Source organism: Poecilia reticulata, chromosome 20 (assembly GCF_904066995.2).
Source record: "Poecilia reticulata chromosome 20, P_reticulata-male-v2, whole genome shotgun sequence".
Taxonomy (NCBI): domain Eukaryota; kingdom Metazoa; phylum Chordata; class Actinopteri; order Cyprinodontiformes; family Poeciliidae; genus Poecilia; species Poecilia reticulata.
The window spans coordinates 17,906,606-17,922,556 of NC_088849.1; the positions used below are offsets into that span (position 1 = coordinate 17,906,606).

The following is a 15,951-nucleotide window of genomic DNA, read 5'->3' on the forward strand; positions in this document are numbered from 1 at the left end:
TGTAAATTATGATAATTTAATGCAAAGTTGGCATTTATTTATTTATTTGTATGTTTATTTTATAAAGATTCCATTTTGAAGTTGGCAGGACACAGTTGAGCATCTATCCCTTTTGAGTATGTACACAAATGTACCCAAAATCCAACCAAAGACCTCTTATCACGTAAAACTTTATTATTAATAACAATAAATTGATCTTTCCCGTCCCCGCAAAATATACAATTCTAGTGTTCACACATTTATTCATGGAAGGTTCTCAATCTATCTACTAAAAAGGCGGAGCTAACGCTTAATTGACGTGGATTTTGTCCAATCACCTGCTTGGGATTTGCAGGAACCGGAAGAAGTTAACTGTTTCTGTGTTGTGATGATTTCCAGAGTGGAGGAAAAGAAGACTTGACAATTGGATTTCTTAGTGTCAGTGTTTCTGTTGCACTTCGTATTTTACAAGTTAAAGGTAAGAAGGTTATTGATTGTAGATATGGTGTTTCTTGGTGTCTATTTTGAAATTTGAATGATGTCAAACAGAACATGCGGGTAGAAAGAATCCTCACGTAAAGTTAGCCTCTCTGACTTCGTAGCCGGTGGCTAGTTAGCTTCAGTGTCAACGCGAACAAAATCAGGCTAAATACACGGATATTATTCTATATTGTTGTTTTTAATCATTATTTGTTGTATATTGGCATTGTTTCTGTTTACACGTTGTATCGTGGGTCATACACCCCCTTAAAAAACCTTGGCAGCTGCTGAGTCATGAGCTACAGTAGCTAAGTTAGCTAACTATTGTTGCTGCCAAATTGAGACTCACTTTGAGAAACTAGGAGAAGTCAGACTGCTAACTATTTCTTTGATAACTAAAGTTCTTGGCTGAGCACATGAATTAAAACGGTAGTTGTGTGAAGGCTTTACGTGCTATGAAACAAGGTTGTTTCGAAATTAGAACCCTAGTCCAGGGTCGTCAGAGAAGTTTTGATGCATTTCAATCTGACCTGGTTTCGTTTTCTCTTTTAGAAATTCATCAAAAAGTCTGAATCAGTCATTGGGAAACATCTAACAATGTTCAGCTTTGAGGGAGATTTCAAAACACGACCCAAGGTGTCATTGGGAGGAGCGAGTAAAAAGGTAAGCATCAGTACAACGTGGAGACATTTTCTCAAAAAGAAAACTCACTCTATTGTGCTTTTTGCAGAAAAATAGACCAGTAACAAAACACTACCTTTCTATTATTTAACTTATTTTGCCTCAGGAAGAAAAAGCCTCCTTGTTGCATCGTACACAAGAAGAAAGACGGAAAAGAGAGGTAATCTTTTATGCCGGATATGAGAGAATCAAACATTAAGATCTTTTTAATTCAGGACGCAGTGTGTTAGAAAAATATGTGTGAAAAATATTCCAACACTGATACTTATTTTGAAAAGTAGAGATTTTTTAGGCCCAGCTCACAATTTATGGTTTAAAAACAGGTCTGAACATTATAAAATCCTCATTCAAATATGTGTCACCAGACAGTGCAGTGTGTTGCTACGCCAGAAACATTCAACAATAAATGGAAAGTAACTCTTTACATTAGTGCTTGTATTGTTTGAGTTAGACTTTTAAAAACAGCGGTCACTCTGTTGAATTTTTCCAGAAAATTTCTAACAAATTTAATGTGTAATTGGTCCAGAGAGTATTATCTCCGCTGTTGGTAAGCCTGTCACACTTGACACTTTTTGTGACACTTCAAGTTACAGTTTATCTTTACATTTTTTTTGAATACTTTGCTTGACTCATTTAAACAGTTCATGTTGGTAATTCCAAACTTCTTAGCTAATAATGGATCCTCATATTTGTCTGTTCTGTCACTTTATATTTGTTCAAATAAGTATTATAATACTAACGTTTCATACATTGAATTATGGTTGTGTTATTTTTAAGCTTTGCTTCTTTGCTGCTTTAGGAAGAAAGAAAAAGGCTGAAAAACGCAATCATCATTCAGTCCTACATACGTGGCTACCAAGACCTAAAGCAACAGGTATGTCTGCCTTTTCCACATCAACAGATTTTCTTTATTCATTTTAGGAACATATTATGTTATGTTGATTCCAATGTCTTTCTGCTGGAGAAATATTTGCAAATATGAATGTTTCTTAGAGTTAGCAGATTTTGTCCCTTTTGAGCTGGAAGTGAGTTGCTGCCTGAAGGATTACAGTCTGATTCATGAGTGGTAATAAGAGCAAAACATAAGTTTAAGAGGTTGATTTCTCACCATGTACTGTGATATAAATTCAGTTGGTCTTTTTTTTTTTCTGATCAGAAAACTGAGCTGAATAAGTCATTTATCTGCAATCCGTTTCAGATCATCGTTGTACAGTAAAGACGTACCTACAAATAACTTTTTCCTCACACATCATACTCATTGATCTGCTGAGACAAAGGGGCCATGTCTGTATTCAGCTGATGGTAAACTGCCCTTAAAGGAGCTCAGATTTTTTGTGTTTCTCCATTAAAAGGAACCTCTGACCGAGATGACGTATGTACATTGCTTTTGGGAGACTTTTTAGGATATATTTCCACTAGAAGAAGACTTAAGGACAGAATCTGAACACCTGGTATTAATTATCACCTGGTTGATTTTGGAATGCCTTAGTGAGAAGAAGGAAAGTGGGGGAAGTCTGTAGATTTGCTCTTAAATTTTTGTAGGACTAAATTTATGATTTCTCAAGTGACTCAAACTTTTATTTTTAGTTTTAACTTTTTAGATTTTTATAAGGAAAATTTTGAACAATTTATTTCTTTATGTTTAGCTTCACAGAACAAGTGTTTTCATTCAATTACTGTATTTCGTCCCTGCAGTATGCCTTTCAGAGAGCCAAGTTTGATGAGTCCGTCAGTCAGTCCCAGGCAGAGGGAACGCAGCACGTCATGGCTGCCTCTGCTCTATGCCTCCTATCGAGACGACTTATATTTTTCTACAGACAGAGTGTGGACGCACATAGATTGGTAAGAATGCAGTATTACCAGTGCTTTTTTTTTTGATAGTGCTTTAATTACTATTAAAGCATCTGCCTGTCTGTGTTTGTAAAGATATGGTTATGCCAGAACCTGGTGAAACACAACAGTCAGTTCGTGAAGCTGTTGAACAGTCCCCAGAAGCAGACGTGTGTATTTCAGATCAAAAGAATCCTGGGATTCTGCTGCAGGTAAAGGTTCTGGACACACAAACACAGGATGCTGATTGATTGCCATGAAGAAGCTGAATCTTTCCGTGGACTTACATACTTATTCTTTTTCTCCCAGACTCCTGCAAAACTGCCCAGATGACAGTTTAAATGTTGCTGTTCCAATGCGGATGTTAGAAATCTTTTCTTCAGAGAGAACTTATCTTCTTGTTATTCCAGATGCTAACAATGTAGCTTCGTTACTTGAGCAGATTTTGCACTATATGGTACAAAAAGGTGAGCTGGCGGTGCATTGAAATAAAATGCATTTTTACATTTAAAAAGTTGTTAAATTGACCTTAATATTACGCTTTTTGCATGGACTGAGGCTTTTCAAATTATTGAGACTTCAGTTTGAGTTTTTTTGTGAGATGTTTAGAAAAATTACATAATTTACTGCAGCGCAAAAAATTTTTCCTAAACATTTAGTTTGTGTTAATTTGTAGTTGGTGTAGTTTTCATGCAACCTAATTTCTTCTATTTCTTTTTTTGTTTGTTTTTAGGATACTACAAGTCGCTGTACAGTCTTGTAAATCACAGACTGCCCTCCAGCCTGGAGTACAGCGATGCTCCCTCTATTCCTCTGGCAAGCACACTGTTGGAGCACATCCTCAAGCCTTTGCACTTTACTTACTCCTCCTGCACAACAGGCGCAAGGTACACAGAATTTTTTAAAAGCATTTTTACAACCGTTTTAGTTGCATTTGTGCTTTTTGCTCATATTTGTTTACATGTCTGGTGGAAAAAATATGTAAAAAGTGTAAAAGACTAGCTAACGGCAGTTGGGAGTCACCAGGTAGGGATTACTTACTGTGCTGAACTTAAAAACTAGGCATTGTTGGAAAAGAAACCGTTGTTGAAAGTCACTTGGATAAAGTTAAAACAACTTAGGCTTTAGATTGTTAACAGTAAGCCAACTACCTCAGTTGGAAAGCAGATGATTATGAACAAATGTATCTCAACAATGTCTTTGTTGAGATATTGAATGCATTTCAAAAGGTATCCATGTATGCAACCCCCACAATATCTACAGAAAACAACAGGAGAAATAAGCTTGTAAGTTCAGGTTGCAGGCTTATTGCTTCTTCCTATCAAATAAAAGTTTTGTGTCTGTATGCTCTTCCATCAGTCTTAAAGCAGTAATTACATAAGAGGTCCACTGACAATAAGTCATAAAAGTCCCACTGGATTCTTGAGCTGAATATCAGACTGTTGACACTCAGTTTAAGACTTTTCTAATAACGACAGGAGAATTTCTTTTCTTTTATGAAGAAAGACACAGCGGGATGGAGACAAACTTGTGCACACAGTGATTCCAATAGTTAATTATTTCTTCTTCGCCCGACCAGATGTTATTGACCAAGTTAGACAAAGCACTCCTATTTGGAGAGACGATATTGTTTGTTTAGAAAGCCAATGAAGCAGAATTGTGTTGAAACAACCCCAATAACTAAAACCGGTGTGATCTGCCATTTTTCTACACCGCATTCAAAGGGATGTTTGGCTGTTGTCTCACAGGCAGTTTGTATTTGCGGCGTTTACCGAGGAGTTCATCTCTGCGCCGTTCACCGAGCAGATCTTTCACTTTTTTATCCCGGCGCTGTCGGACCGTCGTCTCTCGTTCCCATTCGAGGCCTTCCTGAGCTCCCTGCAGGTCACCATCGACTCTTTCTCGGCAGCACAAAGCCAGGCGCCGTGGCTCTTCTACTTTGTACTCTCTGCAGGAGAGAACTGCTTGGGTAGGTGACACAATTAAGTTTACCATTTTTCCTGTGCATATTTAATTCCTTATGTCAGTGAAGTACGCAAACTTAAACAATAAACAACGTAGTGATGGTGGGTGTATGTTCAAAGGCTCTCTGTCAGAGGAGGGACACCTGCTCTACCTTCGGGCTCTGCAGGCTCTGCTGCCGCTGCTTCCGGTGTCGGAAAGCACCAGCCGGCCGGAAGTGAACAGTGATTCAGAGGATGATGATGATGGTGACATGCACCCTACACCCATGCAGGTACAACCAACACATAAGGACACATATTATCTATAAAAAAAAACAAAAAAAAAAACGACAGCATTCAGGGAATAAAACAAATTTGTGCTTTGGGTTTTGTAAGGTGAGATGAAACTCCTGCAAAATAAATCCTGTTGATTTCTTTTCTATGATGTCATCAAACTTTCAAGCACTTGAGTGAAGCTTTTATGAAGACCAAGAAACTAAAGTTTGTCCTCTGACCAGACTACTGCATTTCCATGTTTTTTATTGAGTGTCTATCACATAAAATCCCACGATGAATGGAATACATTAATGTTTGTAGTGTAAAAAAATGTATTCGGACATTAATTGTAGATAAAACTGGGTTATGGTATTAAGTCTCTTTTTTTCCCCACACGTCTCTGTTAGGACAACAGCCGCATTTCTGTGCAGCTGATAACGGAGGAATGCATCCACAAGCTGGACACAAAACAGCAGACTAATGCCCTGCTGAACCTGGTTTGGAGGGACTCGGCCAGCGAGGAGGTCTTCACCATGATGGCATCCATTTGTCACACGCTCATGGTGCAGCATCGACTCATGGTGCCAAAAGTCAGGTAGAAATCCACAAAAAGGATGATTTAGCACCCTGCCTGGTGTTTATTACTCTATTTCCTCTCTTTTGTTGTTCTGGTGGCTCTTTACTTGACTGCAATCGTGAAACACTCGAGAGTTTTTGGCCAATTAAACCACATGCGTTTGATTTTAAAAAGCAGCCAGGGCATCGTCCTTCACTGCTGGCGGACATATCCGTCTGTCTCCTCCACTGTAAATTCACAAAGTACTAAATGGACTGTCATAATGTAAACACACACTCAATTTATGTTTTTTAATCCCTTTTAAATAATGTGAAGCAGGCACTAAACCTTATTACAATAATTTCCCCAATCAGTCGCGGATTCCACCTGACTGAGAGGAAAACTGTTTTATGTGTTGCTGCTCCGCATTCAGCAATGAAGCTAATGGGGATTTGAGACAAGCAGCTATCATTGGTCCGCACCCACTGGCATTTACAACCGGCAGAGATGTCAAGGAAGCCGTCCGTTCTGGACGAGGGAAATTAGGTCTTTTCCTCGTTAATTACATTAGGGTTGGGATGGATGTCAGCGACGGCTTAGGATGGAAGGAACTGGCTAACAGGAAGTCAGCTAGACCCACCTTCATGGACAGTAAACCCAGTGGAGTTAATCATTAGTGGAGTCATTACCTGTTAGTTGAATTGTATCTGATGGGGAGAGTTGGTGACTAATAGATAAATATCACAGTGGTAATTTTAGTTTACTGTATATTCAGCTAAAGACTAGTAGTGGGGCTTAATGAAAATATTTAATTGAGTTAATTGCAGTGACTGATTAATTAATCACGTTTTAATCGAAAACCATATATTGAGAAAACAAGCAACATTGTCAATTCAAAGACTCTTATTTTGCTGCTAAATTATGTAACTAAAGACATGTATTGTTTTTAATCTATTATTTAGGTTATTCAACCATCAGATTGGTGGAGTTTAGTATTAAACCCATTAAACTTTTAAGTGTTTTAGGAATCCCTAATCATTCATGTAATTTCTTTGAAAATGTACTTTAGAAATATGAATAAAAGAATGTTCTAGAGTTAGAGTGGTCTAGTTAAAGCACAGATTAAGAATATGTGGCAAGACTTCAAAGTCAATGTTCACATGGGCTCGCCATCCAATCTGACTCGGTCTTAGCTGTTTCACAGAGACGAATGCAAAAAAGACTTCTTTTAGGACAATCAGCTTAGTTTTTTTAATTCTTTGTAGCGTTCTTGAGGATTTCTCTTTCAGTCCCTGTCCTCTTTTACAGCTTCCCTCTCTTCTCTACTTTTATCATAAATCCTGTCCTTCGTCTTCCATCATTATTGGATATCTGTAACAAAATAATTAGCTCACGGAGGAAGATTAATCGCTGCAGGAGTGGACGGGATAGCTTTACAAGAGGCTAAGGGGAGCAAATTGCATCCCGGTCTTGATTTACTGCTCTTACAGCAAAAAAAAGGAGAGACTGGCTGCATGCAGTAGGCCCGGCACACTTCCTTTGTAATAAATATAGAAAATGTCTCATTAAATTTCTCTTTCTTTGCTGGTTTTAATTGGAGAACTGCTTTTTAACTCGCTCAATAAGTTGATCTTCTGTTTGTCCTGCTGAGCGTGTTGTAATTTATCTCTAATTGGTAAAGTTAGATATTTGGCGTAATTTCCCGGCATAACACCAATCCGCTAACTGGTTCCCTTTGATGGGAAGCAGTCCACATTTACTTTTAGATGGTTGCTGAGATTTTTGTGTTGATGTGAAATAAGGACGTTGATGATGAAGATTTAATTTGCATTGAGGCAGAAACTCGCTCCGGTTTCCCGGTTTATCGGATCCGACCCCGGCCTACCATCGGACACGGTTTTTCTTTTCACCGTAGCAAAAATGAAACGATTCAGACATTATTTATCAAGACGCTCGTCGCACGCACGTACATGCAACCCCCTTTTGATGCCTTGACTTTGTTTATTAGTGCTTCATTCCGTGATTGAAATTGGGGAGGGGCTCGGTTTCCCCCTCGGCTGTAAATCAGCAGGTCAGCTGGCATTTAGTGCTTTGTTTCTCATTTCAATCAAACACCAGCCCGACTTGTTATGAGCCCCCAGTGCAGCTCGGTGCTTCTCTTCTGAGCCTTGTTGCACTGACAGATGGTCTGTGCTCGACACCAACCATTTTTCATGCCTTATTGAGGGTTCGCCTGACAGTCTGCCCCCTAATGTTCATTTCTAATTTAGGATTTCTGAATGAGCTCTGATATATGGAAACGGAAGGGTTGGAAATTAAAGGCTTATTGAGGATTTGGATGTTTTCTCTTCCTTGTTGTGTTAAAGGATAGTGTCTTTACAGCTGTCCCTTCTAGACAAGGGCCCATTATATTTAGGGACACTTCATTTAGCCTTTTAGCTTACTTACCACTCTACTGTCACCTTTACTTACCCTCGGTGTGAAAAACCGAGCAATTCCAGCGTATACGCAAACAAATACTCTGGAACAAAGAACCCCTTCACACCTTCTTGCCTCAGCCTGCTGAGTCCAACAACAGGGAGGTATGTGGCTCCTTCTGTGTTTCTCAACTAATTCAACCTGAGTGTGGAAGCATGCTAGTCATCAGGGGTCACAGCAAGGACCAGGGTGCCCCTCCTCCTCCATCCTCCATTGTCCTGGTTCCCTGGCCATTAAGTTAAATGTGTGGGGGGGGGGAGAGCTCCAGCAGGAAGCCAGTGGGGCTGTTTATGACCTGAGCTGGGCACCCTCGCCAGCAACTAGTTTACTAATGGAAGGTGCCTCGCCTAAATAAAGCTTAATGGCTCATTTAATCTCCTTTTGGCCCCTCGCAACGCATAAAAGGAGGGAAAGGCCAAGAAGATTCTATAACTGAAATGTTTGGTCACAATCTTTTTTTTTTTTTTCTCTGTGTCCGCTGCTAAACGAGGCAAAGTTAACAGTCTTAGCGCTGCAGACCGTTAGGCTGAGAGTAATTTTATTGTTTATTGCCCCGATTGTGTCATTTGAACTGCCTTTTAATGCATTTCTGTCTTAAATCTTGTTTATTATTAATTTGTTGTTTGTCTCCAGACTCCTGTACAGCTTGGCTTTCAACGCACGTTTCCTGAGGCATCTGTGGCACCTGATAACCTCCATGACAACTAAAATGATTACCGGGTAAGATACTATGACTGTTTCTGCTCTCTAGTGAGCACTTAATGTCGACGGTGTCATCATGCTTCTGCTTTTTCCGTGTCTTCCTCCTCAGCTCCATGGTGCCTCTGCTCCAGCTGATCTCTCGGGGTTCCCCCATGTCATTCGAAGATTCGAACCGGATCATTCCCCTCTTTTACCTCTTCAGCTCTCTCTTCAGTCACTCGCTTATCTCTGTGCATGACAGCGAGTTCTTTGGACATGAAATGGAAGGTACTGGGCATATTTTCTGAGCAGAAAATATAAAAAGATCAACTTCAAGTTTGTTTCCAAATTATTTTTTTTAATACTTCTCCTTTATATGGCAACCAAAGTCATATAAAGCGGCGTAAAAGTATTTATACCCAAAGAAACCTAGAACATATTTTATTACATTTGATGTGATGGACTAAAGTAGCACATCATGGAGATACTAAAATAGTGAAGTCTGGTGTGTGTATGCTTTCAGCCCTCTTTACTCTGATACCCATAAATTAAGGCTGCAACTAATGATTATTTTAGTGATTGATTATTCTGATGACTATTCAGATTGTTTTTTTTTAAAAACGGTTCATTATGTGGATTTTTTTCATCAAACCACTTAAGCATATATTATTCAATAACAGAAAAAAATTCAAATAAATAAATTTCTTTTCAAAAGAAGAAATTCAATTTTCTTGCCTAAGAGGAAAAATAACCTTAGTATTGCCTCAAATGCAGTATCATGGCATTTCTTTAGTAAACACTTGATTATTTGTTACAATGAATGCATTTGCAGCTAAAACCACATTTCTAGTACCAACATGTGAAAAGTCAAGTTATATATTTCTTTCTACAGTTTTCCTTCAATGCTGCTCTGAGAGTTTTGTTCTTTCAGCAAATTACCTGTTTTTGAGTTTGTATACTAAGGTTAAAAGTTACTCTATTACTAAATTACCTTTTTTGTCCTAGTAATCGCTTGTTCACTAAATGAGTTGTCCACAGCAGCTTGAACAGCTTGTAGAGATCGAAGCTCATTAGAAGACTTTGAGCACGTTCTCCTTCTGAGCAGGTCAGATGCAGTCCTCCATGATGCCCTTCACTCTGTCTGAGCTGGTGACTTTGTCCCGCTGCCTGAGAGACGCATGCCTGGGCATCATCAAGCTGGCCTACCCCGAGACTAAAGCAGAGCACAGGGAGGAGTACATGGCTGCCTTCCGCAGCGTGGGCGTCAAGACGAACACCGAGGTCCAGCGGCGCATCCAGGCCGAGCAGAAGCGCTGGGTGCAGCTCTTCAAGGTATGTAATATAATTAATTCATTAAAGCTGAGCGTGAATCCTTTATGCCTTCAGATTCTGATTGATCTTTTTACAGAAATAGATTTTCTTTGTCTTTTTAGTCAATTCTATAAATTCCTAGTGTTTCTAAAAGTGATTTTTTTAAATGTATAAATATAGTTTATCTTTGACAACTTTTAATACAGGTTTCTTTATTGACTTTAAAGCTTGATCACTTCACAGGACATCTATCTCATACTGTCAAAACATGGAGACAGTTTTAAGAAATGTGTAAAAAGCATATTTTTGCAAAAGTTACGTACTACTGCTTTAATATTAGGCCACTTTATCCTTTTCTAATTTAGCTTCAATGTGTGTTTGGGATTATTTTCCTAATGGAACAAGAATTCCAAGTTTCAGTCACTTGGTAGTCTCCCTTTTTAATGGTAAAAATGGTAAATGGTCTGAACTTACGTAATGCTTTTCCAGTCACACCAACCACTTAAAGTGCTTTGCACTACAGCCACATTCGCCCAGTCACACACACATATATATACACCAGTACGCAGATAGGTAGTGTTAAGTGTCTTGAGAAAGGGAACATGTAAATGTGGCAGTATGAACCTGCCACAACCTGCTATTTTCAAGAACTTTATCCACTGAGCCACAGACGGCCACTGTAAATGCCTTAGTATGAAAGCATAAGAGCGCCACAGCATGAGGCTGCTAATACAGCCTGCTATGATCATGACCTAATACAGTGTTATGAAGTCTGAAAGTCACACACTGACTCATACAAATAGAATATTTGTCATTTAGGTCATCGTCTGACCAGATTTTTTTCCACTGAATAATTCTGTCAAGCTCAGACTTTTGGTCATCAGCCTCTCATCCCATGGTGATAGAAAATTTGTTCAGGTCAGCGATGTTCCATCAGTTTCCAGTTAATGACAAAATTCAGCCTTCCTGGTTTGTGGGTTATCCCTGAACAACATACAGAGATTCAAAATGAAAAATGAAATTGAATATTTTTGTTGTTACCTTTAAGTTTCAAGGTGAATAAAAGTTCCCAGTGGCCATGGATGCAATTCAGGTGAAATGAAATATGTATTATCCTGCTAGTTAATTAAACACACTATTTCCACAGTCTGCTGCTTAATCTGTGTGTTGTTGTCATTAAATTGTTGTGTAGTCACTATGTGTATTGATGCTGTGATGATTATCTGTTAGTGGAAGTTGGCAAAATATGCCTGAGTGGGCAAAGACAACGAGCACTGGTTGTTTACTGTGAGGAAATGAGGCTGAAAACAGGATCGACTTCAATCCTCTCATTCAAGGCCTTCTTTCGTTTCTCTTTCTTCTGTTTATTCAAGGAAACGGGCCTTAAGTCACTTTTGTTCTTGGCTGTTAGAAGTGAACACAAGCATTTAGAAGGAGGTGGCAAATACTTCAAAAGCACGTCGAGGGAGTTTTCATAAAAGATCAGTTCAAAGGCCTCTTGTCAGCTAAAACGACCCATTAAAGAAGTGAGGAGCAGGGAAAATGCATTTTCCAAATTGAACAGTGGGATTTACAGTTGGTTTAACGCCGCTGACCCCTAACACGTTAATGTTTGGTTCGTGTCATCAGCCGTCCCTCTCCATCTTTTATCGCCCCCATTGTCGAGCTATCTATTTAATTGAAAGAAGTTAATTGAATGAAAATGATCAACTAAGCTTGTATTAATATTGCTAATGGAACTTTCTTCTTGGCCATGTTTGGAGAGCGATGTCACGGAGGAGTTTGGGAAAGGCCCATTAAGGTTTGCACTTAACCCGATGGGCTAATTAAGGAATGCTTATTCATTCCCAGAGTCAGGGGGTGGGTCTGCTCCGAGCCCATCTCCACGCACCTTTTACAGCATTTTGCACTCGCCATTATTGCGGACTCTGGTTGCCTCCTGATGATTGGCCGGGATTGATTGTCGCTCTATGAAAATGACACGCCTTAGAGAGGAGGGTTTCGATTGAGCTAATCCAGCTGGGGTATTATATGGAAATGGACCGAGCTTTGAGTGTTATTGCGTCAATGACATACGTGACATTATTCAAATGTGTCTGAATGTGTTTTTCACAATAGCAACAAGGAAGCTTATTATAATTGAATGAGAAAGTCTTGTTTTTTTTTTGTTTTTGTTATAGCTCTAAGAACTTGATCTTCGCTTGTGTCCATTATATAACGGTATAAAAACCTTTTTCAGATTTTTATTTTTTTTAAAGTGGCAATATAATTTATAGAAACTCCTGATACCAACCATCAACATTACATCAAAGCGAGCTAACTTCTTTTTAACGTCCCGTTAGACGGCCACTCTTGTACTCAAAGCACATTGAGCTGTAAAGCCTTGGCGTTCTCTGTCCAGTGGCTGATGTCAGCAGACCTCGCTGGTAATTAACAAGGCTGGACATTGAGGGACGGCACAGGCCGTTTTTCTTTTATACTCCCCATAAAGGGTGCACTAATGGCTGACTTCTCAAATTGCTTTTTTCCCCCTCTACGATGAAGCACTTCATCCTGTTCAAGAGACATTTAAAAAAAAGGCTTCACTGGACACTTTGTTTTCAACTATTATGAATATATTTGTTTTAGTGAAATATGCTAATATGACTTTTTCTTTTTTTTGATCTACAACACAGGTCATCACTAACTTGGTGAAGATGCTGAAAGCTCGCGACATCAGACGACCTTTCTGTCCAGTGGGTCACTGGCTGTCTGAGGAGGTCAACATCCGGGCCGATAAGGTGCTCCATCTGCATCATAACATTTTAACTTTAGCTCTGATTTCCATCTCAAATATCTTTTAGATTAACAAATTTAAAAAAGTATAGAGTGTATTTAAAAAGTTGCAGGTTAAGTACTAAAATATATATTTTGTTAAAATTGGCAGTATGCTTTAGGTGCTTTTACAAGTGTCTTCTGTCAGAGGTGAGTTGTCCATACAGTCTACCTGAGAGAAACTGAGCAGAATATGAATAAATAGTTTACCACGCTGTTCTGTCTATTGCAATTTCACTCAAATTTTAAGAAAAGAAAAGGAATATTTTTTTTCAAATTTTAGAGAAAAAAAACCCCCTAAAATTTCAGTCTAGGGAAGTTTTGAAACTGAAAATGTTGAAAAAACTTGTAATCTTTCAAACCTTAAAGCAACAATGGTTCATTTTCAACACAAAATGATGTTTAACTTCATTTCTGTGTAGGTCACTCAACTTTATGTCCCATCAGCAAGACACGTGTGGAGAACAAGAAGGATGGGGCGCATTGGGCCTCTTCAGTCTACGCTTGATGGTAATATAGGCTACACTCAAGCTTTTTAATTTGATATAAATGTACAAGATGGATTATTTTCCACAAAAAAAACAGTTTGTAAATGTTCTAAGTAGAGTTCAGAACTCAAACCATACTTTGTGTCCCTACTTACTCGAAGCTTATGTGTTACAATTGTGTTGTCAACATTTTTTAATTTCATTTGAATCATTAAGTATTTCATTTCAGCAGTTTATTATTATGTGATGTTAGGGTCATCTCGCCTGCCCACGCAATCAGTGATTTCTTCCTAAAATCACTGCCTCTATGTTTGCCAACACAAATTAAGCTGGTCCTCTCATTTAGCTACACTCAGATGGGAACACGGATGCACGCAGGGCTCATTAGGCCCACTTTTAACTACCGCGCTTTTCTCTGACATATAGTGTGAAAACGGGCAGATAACAATGTGTGTATGATCTCCCTAATGCCACTCAGAGCCTGTATGAGATAAATTCAATTAGCGTGAAAGTACCTGATGAACTCAGCCACATCTGGTGCATGTGTTTGTCTGGCCTTTTCTCATTTCCTTAAATGGACAGGCCCAGCGCTGATAAATGAGGTACGTATTGACCACTCGGAGGCCATATTTCTCCTCAAAGATGGAAACCTGATGGGAGAATGCAGATCAGGTTGACTAATTGGGCAGAATAATTGAGCTGCATTTGAACGACCAGGGTAAAGAGCAGTTTAGCAATTGGGTCTGTTTTTCCCCTCCTTTGAACCTTTGAATTTAATCAAACATTAACTTAGATGGGTTTACAAAATCAAAAAAGACAGAAAAGTGCAATCCTCATTTCGCTCATGCACACAGTTACAGAAAATACATAAAACAAGAGATTTAGTTGGATTATTGACCGGCTTTCTAGACCTATAGTTCTTTGTGTTATTAACACTTTTAAGTTTACCTGCATGTGTCTTTACATATTTATAAAGAAAAGACTGAAAAGATATTTTCTACACGGAGTCCTGATAAACAAGATGTGCATGTGTTTATTTCTGCAGTTGGTTTTGAGCCTCCGCAGCTATCTGTGTCTGAAGAGAGACACCTGGCCATCCTCACAGAGTTGCCTTTTGTTGTTCCATTTGAGGAGCGAGTCAAGGTATCCCACCGCTACACAAACCTGCAGCACAAGCCCAAGAGTTGAAACATAATCAAACATTCGAATCTATTGTTTTTGGTTTCACTGTTATGAATTTACATCTTTAAAGGGTTTCTGGAATGTATTAGAAAGCTCAGAGTTTCAGTACTAACTATCCTGTTATATTCATATAAATGTTAATATAATACTTTTAAATCCTTCCTTTCCATATTTAAATCATTCAGTTGTGATCTGTATAAAGTAAAACTACAATGCTTTAGTCTGAATCCCTCGTTATTATATCTCCTTTGGCGCATCTTTTATCCCAGTCCTGAGGTGCGACTGAGACCAACTCGTTTTGGTTCCGTCTCTTTAAATGTAACTGAGGCACTTCACAAAAAATGTCAGCAACAGAAAACTCATCCATCCATCCATCCAGCCTAACATGTTTGAACCAGAAAATGCTGCCTTAAGGGCTCATCATAGTTAATGAGTTAGCTAACACCAGAACAGCTAATTTGTTTATGTAATAAAACTATTAGAAGCACACAGTATGACTATGTCCTCAAGGAGCTAAAAGCTACCATACAGCACTGACATAAACAGACATGATGTCGCACATTGCAATATGTTATAGGGCTGTATAAACAAATCGATTCGGCGTATATATCTATATTTTCTGCCCTCGGAAAGTATCGATTTTTCGAGTATCGATCCGTTAGACCATAGGGGTCCATAGCCGTATAGCTCTTTTTAACGTCTAGTTTGTTACGGCGTAGCAGCAAGACTCCACCTCCCTCAGTCTCACTTTCAACTTGAGCTTAAAGTGCACATTATAAACTACACACCAGTTTTTAAATTGTGTTAATAGGCCAAGTATAACCGGAGTTATGCTAAAATTAGTAAACCATAGTTTTCCGAATGTCAGAGAAATGTCAAAAGCGCCGCCATTCCCCTTTTCCGATTATGTGAGAGGGAATGAGCCTCCAAACGTACAAAACAAAACGAAACATTAGATTCCTGTGTTTCTGGAAATGTAAAATCTTCAATAAATAACGATGGGCTGTATTTTGTTGCTGAGAAACGAAGTAAAGTTGCGCAAGTAACCGTGAAAGAGAAGCGGAAAGGAGTAGCGGCGCAAACGGAGCAGCTGCAAAAGCAGTGAGATCGCGAAATTAATGCAAATTTCGACTGGTAGCATTCACTTCGTAATTAGTTTTTAGCTTAGCGGTTTCTGTTCTGTATATAAAGGATTACCTGAAGAATGAACATAGGTTGATAACATCTGAAGCGGGCGCGCAGCAGCGCTGTG

The 15,951-nt window shown here is 38.9% G+C and overlaps 1 protein-coding gene across 2 annotated transcripts in view; it reads left to right on the forward strand.

Annotated features, from left to right (window-relative positions):
• The first annotated feature begins 314 nt into the window (after nucleotides 1-314).
• ube3c (ubiquitin protein ligase E3C) overlaps nucleotides 315-15,951 on the forward strand; it is a 30,166-nt gene continuing 14,529 nt past the window's right edge. The window contains exons 1-17 of one of the 2 annotated variants that reach the window (XM_081601535.1): nucleotides 315-457; nucleotides 1,012-1,122; nucleotides 1,247-1,300; nucleotides 1,940-2,014; nucleotides 2,836-2,982; nucleotides 3,067-3,182; nucleotides 3,280-3,437; nucleotides 3,704-3,857; nucleotides 4,695-4,939; nucleotides 5,055-5,206; nucleotides 5,597-5,784; nucleotides 8,857-8,943; nucleotides 9,035-9,192; nucleotides 10,010-10,236; nucleotides 12,891-12,995; nucleotides 13,452-13,539; nucleotides 14,563-14,660. In XM_081601535.1, coding sequence (XP_081457661.1) covers nucleotides 1,057-1,122; nucleotides 1,247-1,300; nucleotides 1,940-2,014; nucleotides 2,836-2,982; nucleotides 3,067-3,182; nucleotides 3,280-3,437; nucleotides 3,704-3,857; nucleotides 4,695-4,939; nucleotides 5,055-5,206; nucleotides 5,597-5,784; nucleotides 8,857-8,943; nucleotides 9,035-9,192; nucleotides 10,010-10,236; nucleotides 12,891-12,995; nucleotides 13,452-13,539; nucleotides 14,563-14,660 — 2,118 coding nt within the window. In that variant the 5' untranslated portion in view covers nucleotides 315-457; nucleotides 1,012-1,056. The remainder of the gene's footprint in view (nucleotides 458-1,011; nucleotides 1,123-1,246; nucleotides 1,301-1,939; nucleotides 2,015-2,835; nucleotides 2,983-3,066; nucleotides 3,183-3,279; nucleotides 3,438-3,703; nucleotides 3,858-4,694; nucleotides 4,940-5,054; nucleotides 5,207-5,596; nucleotides 5,785-8,856; nucleotides 8,944-9,034; nucleotides 9,193-10,009; nucleotides 10,237-12,890; nucleotides 12,996-13,451; nucleotides 13,540-14,562; nucleotides 14,661-15,951) is intronic. The other variant, XM_008396740.2, reaches the window with a different exon arrangement.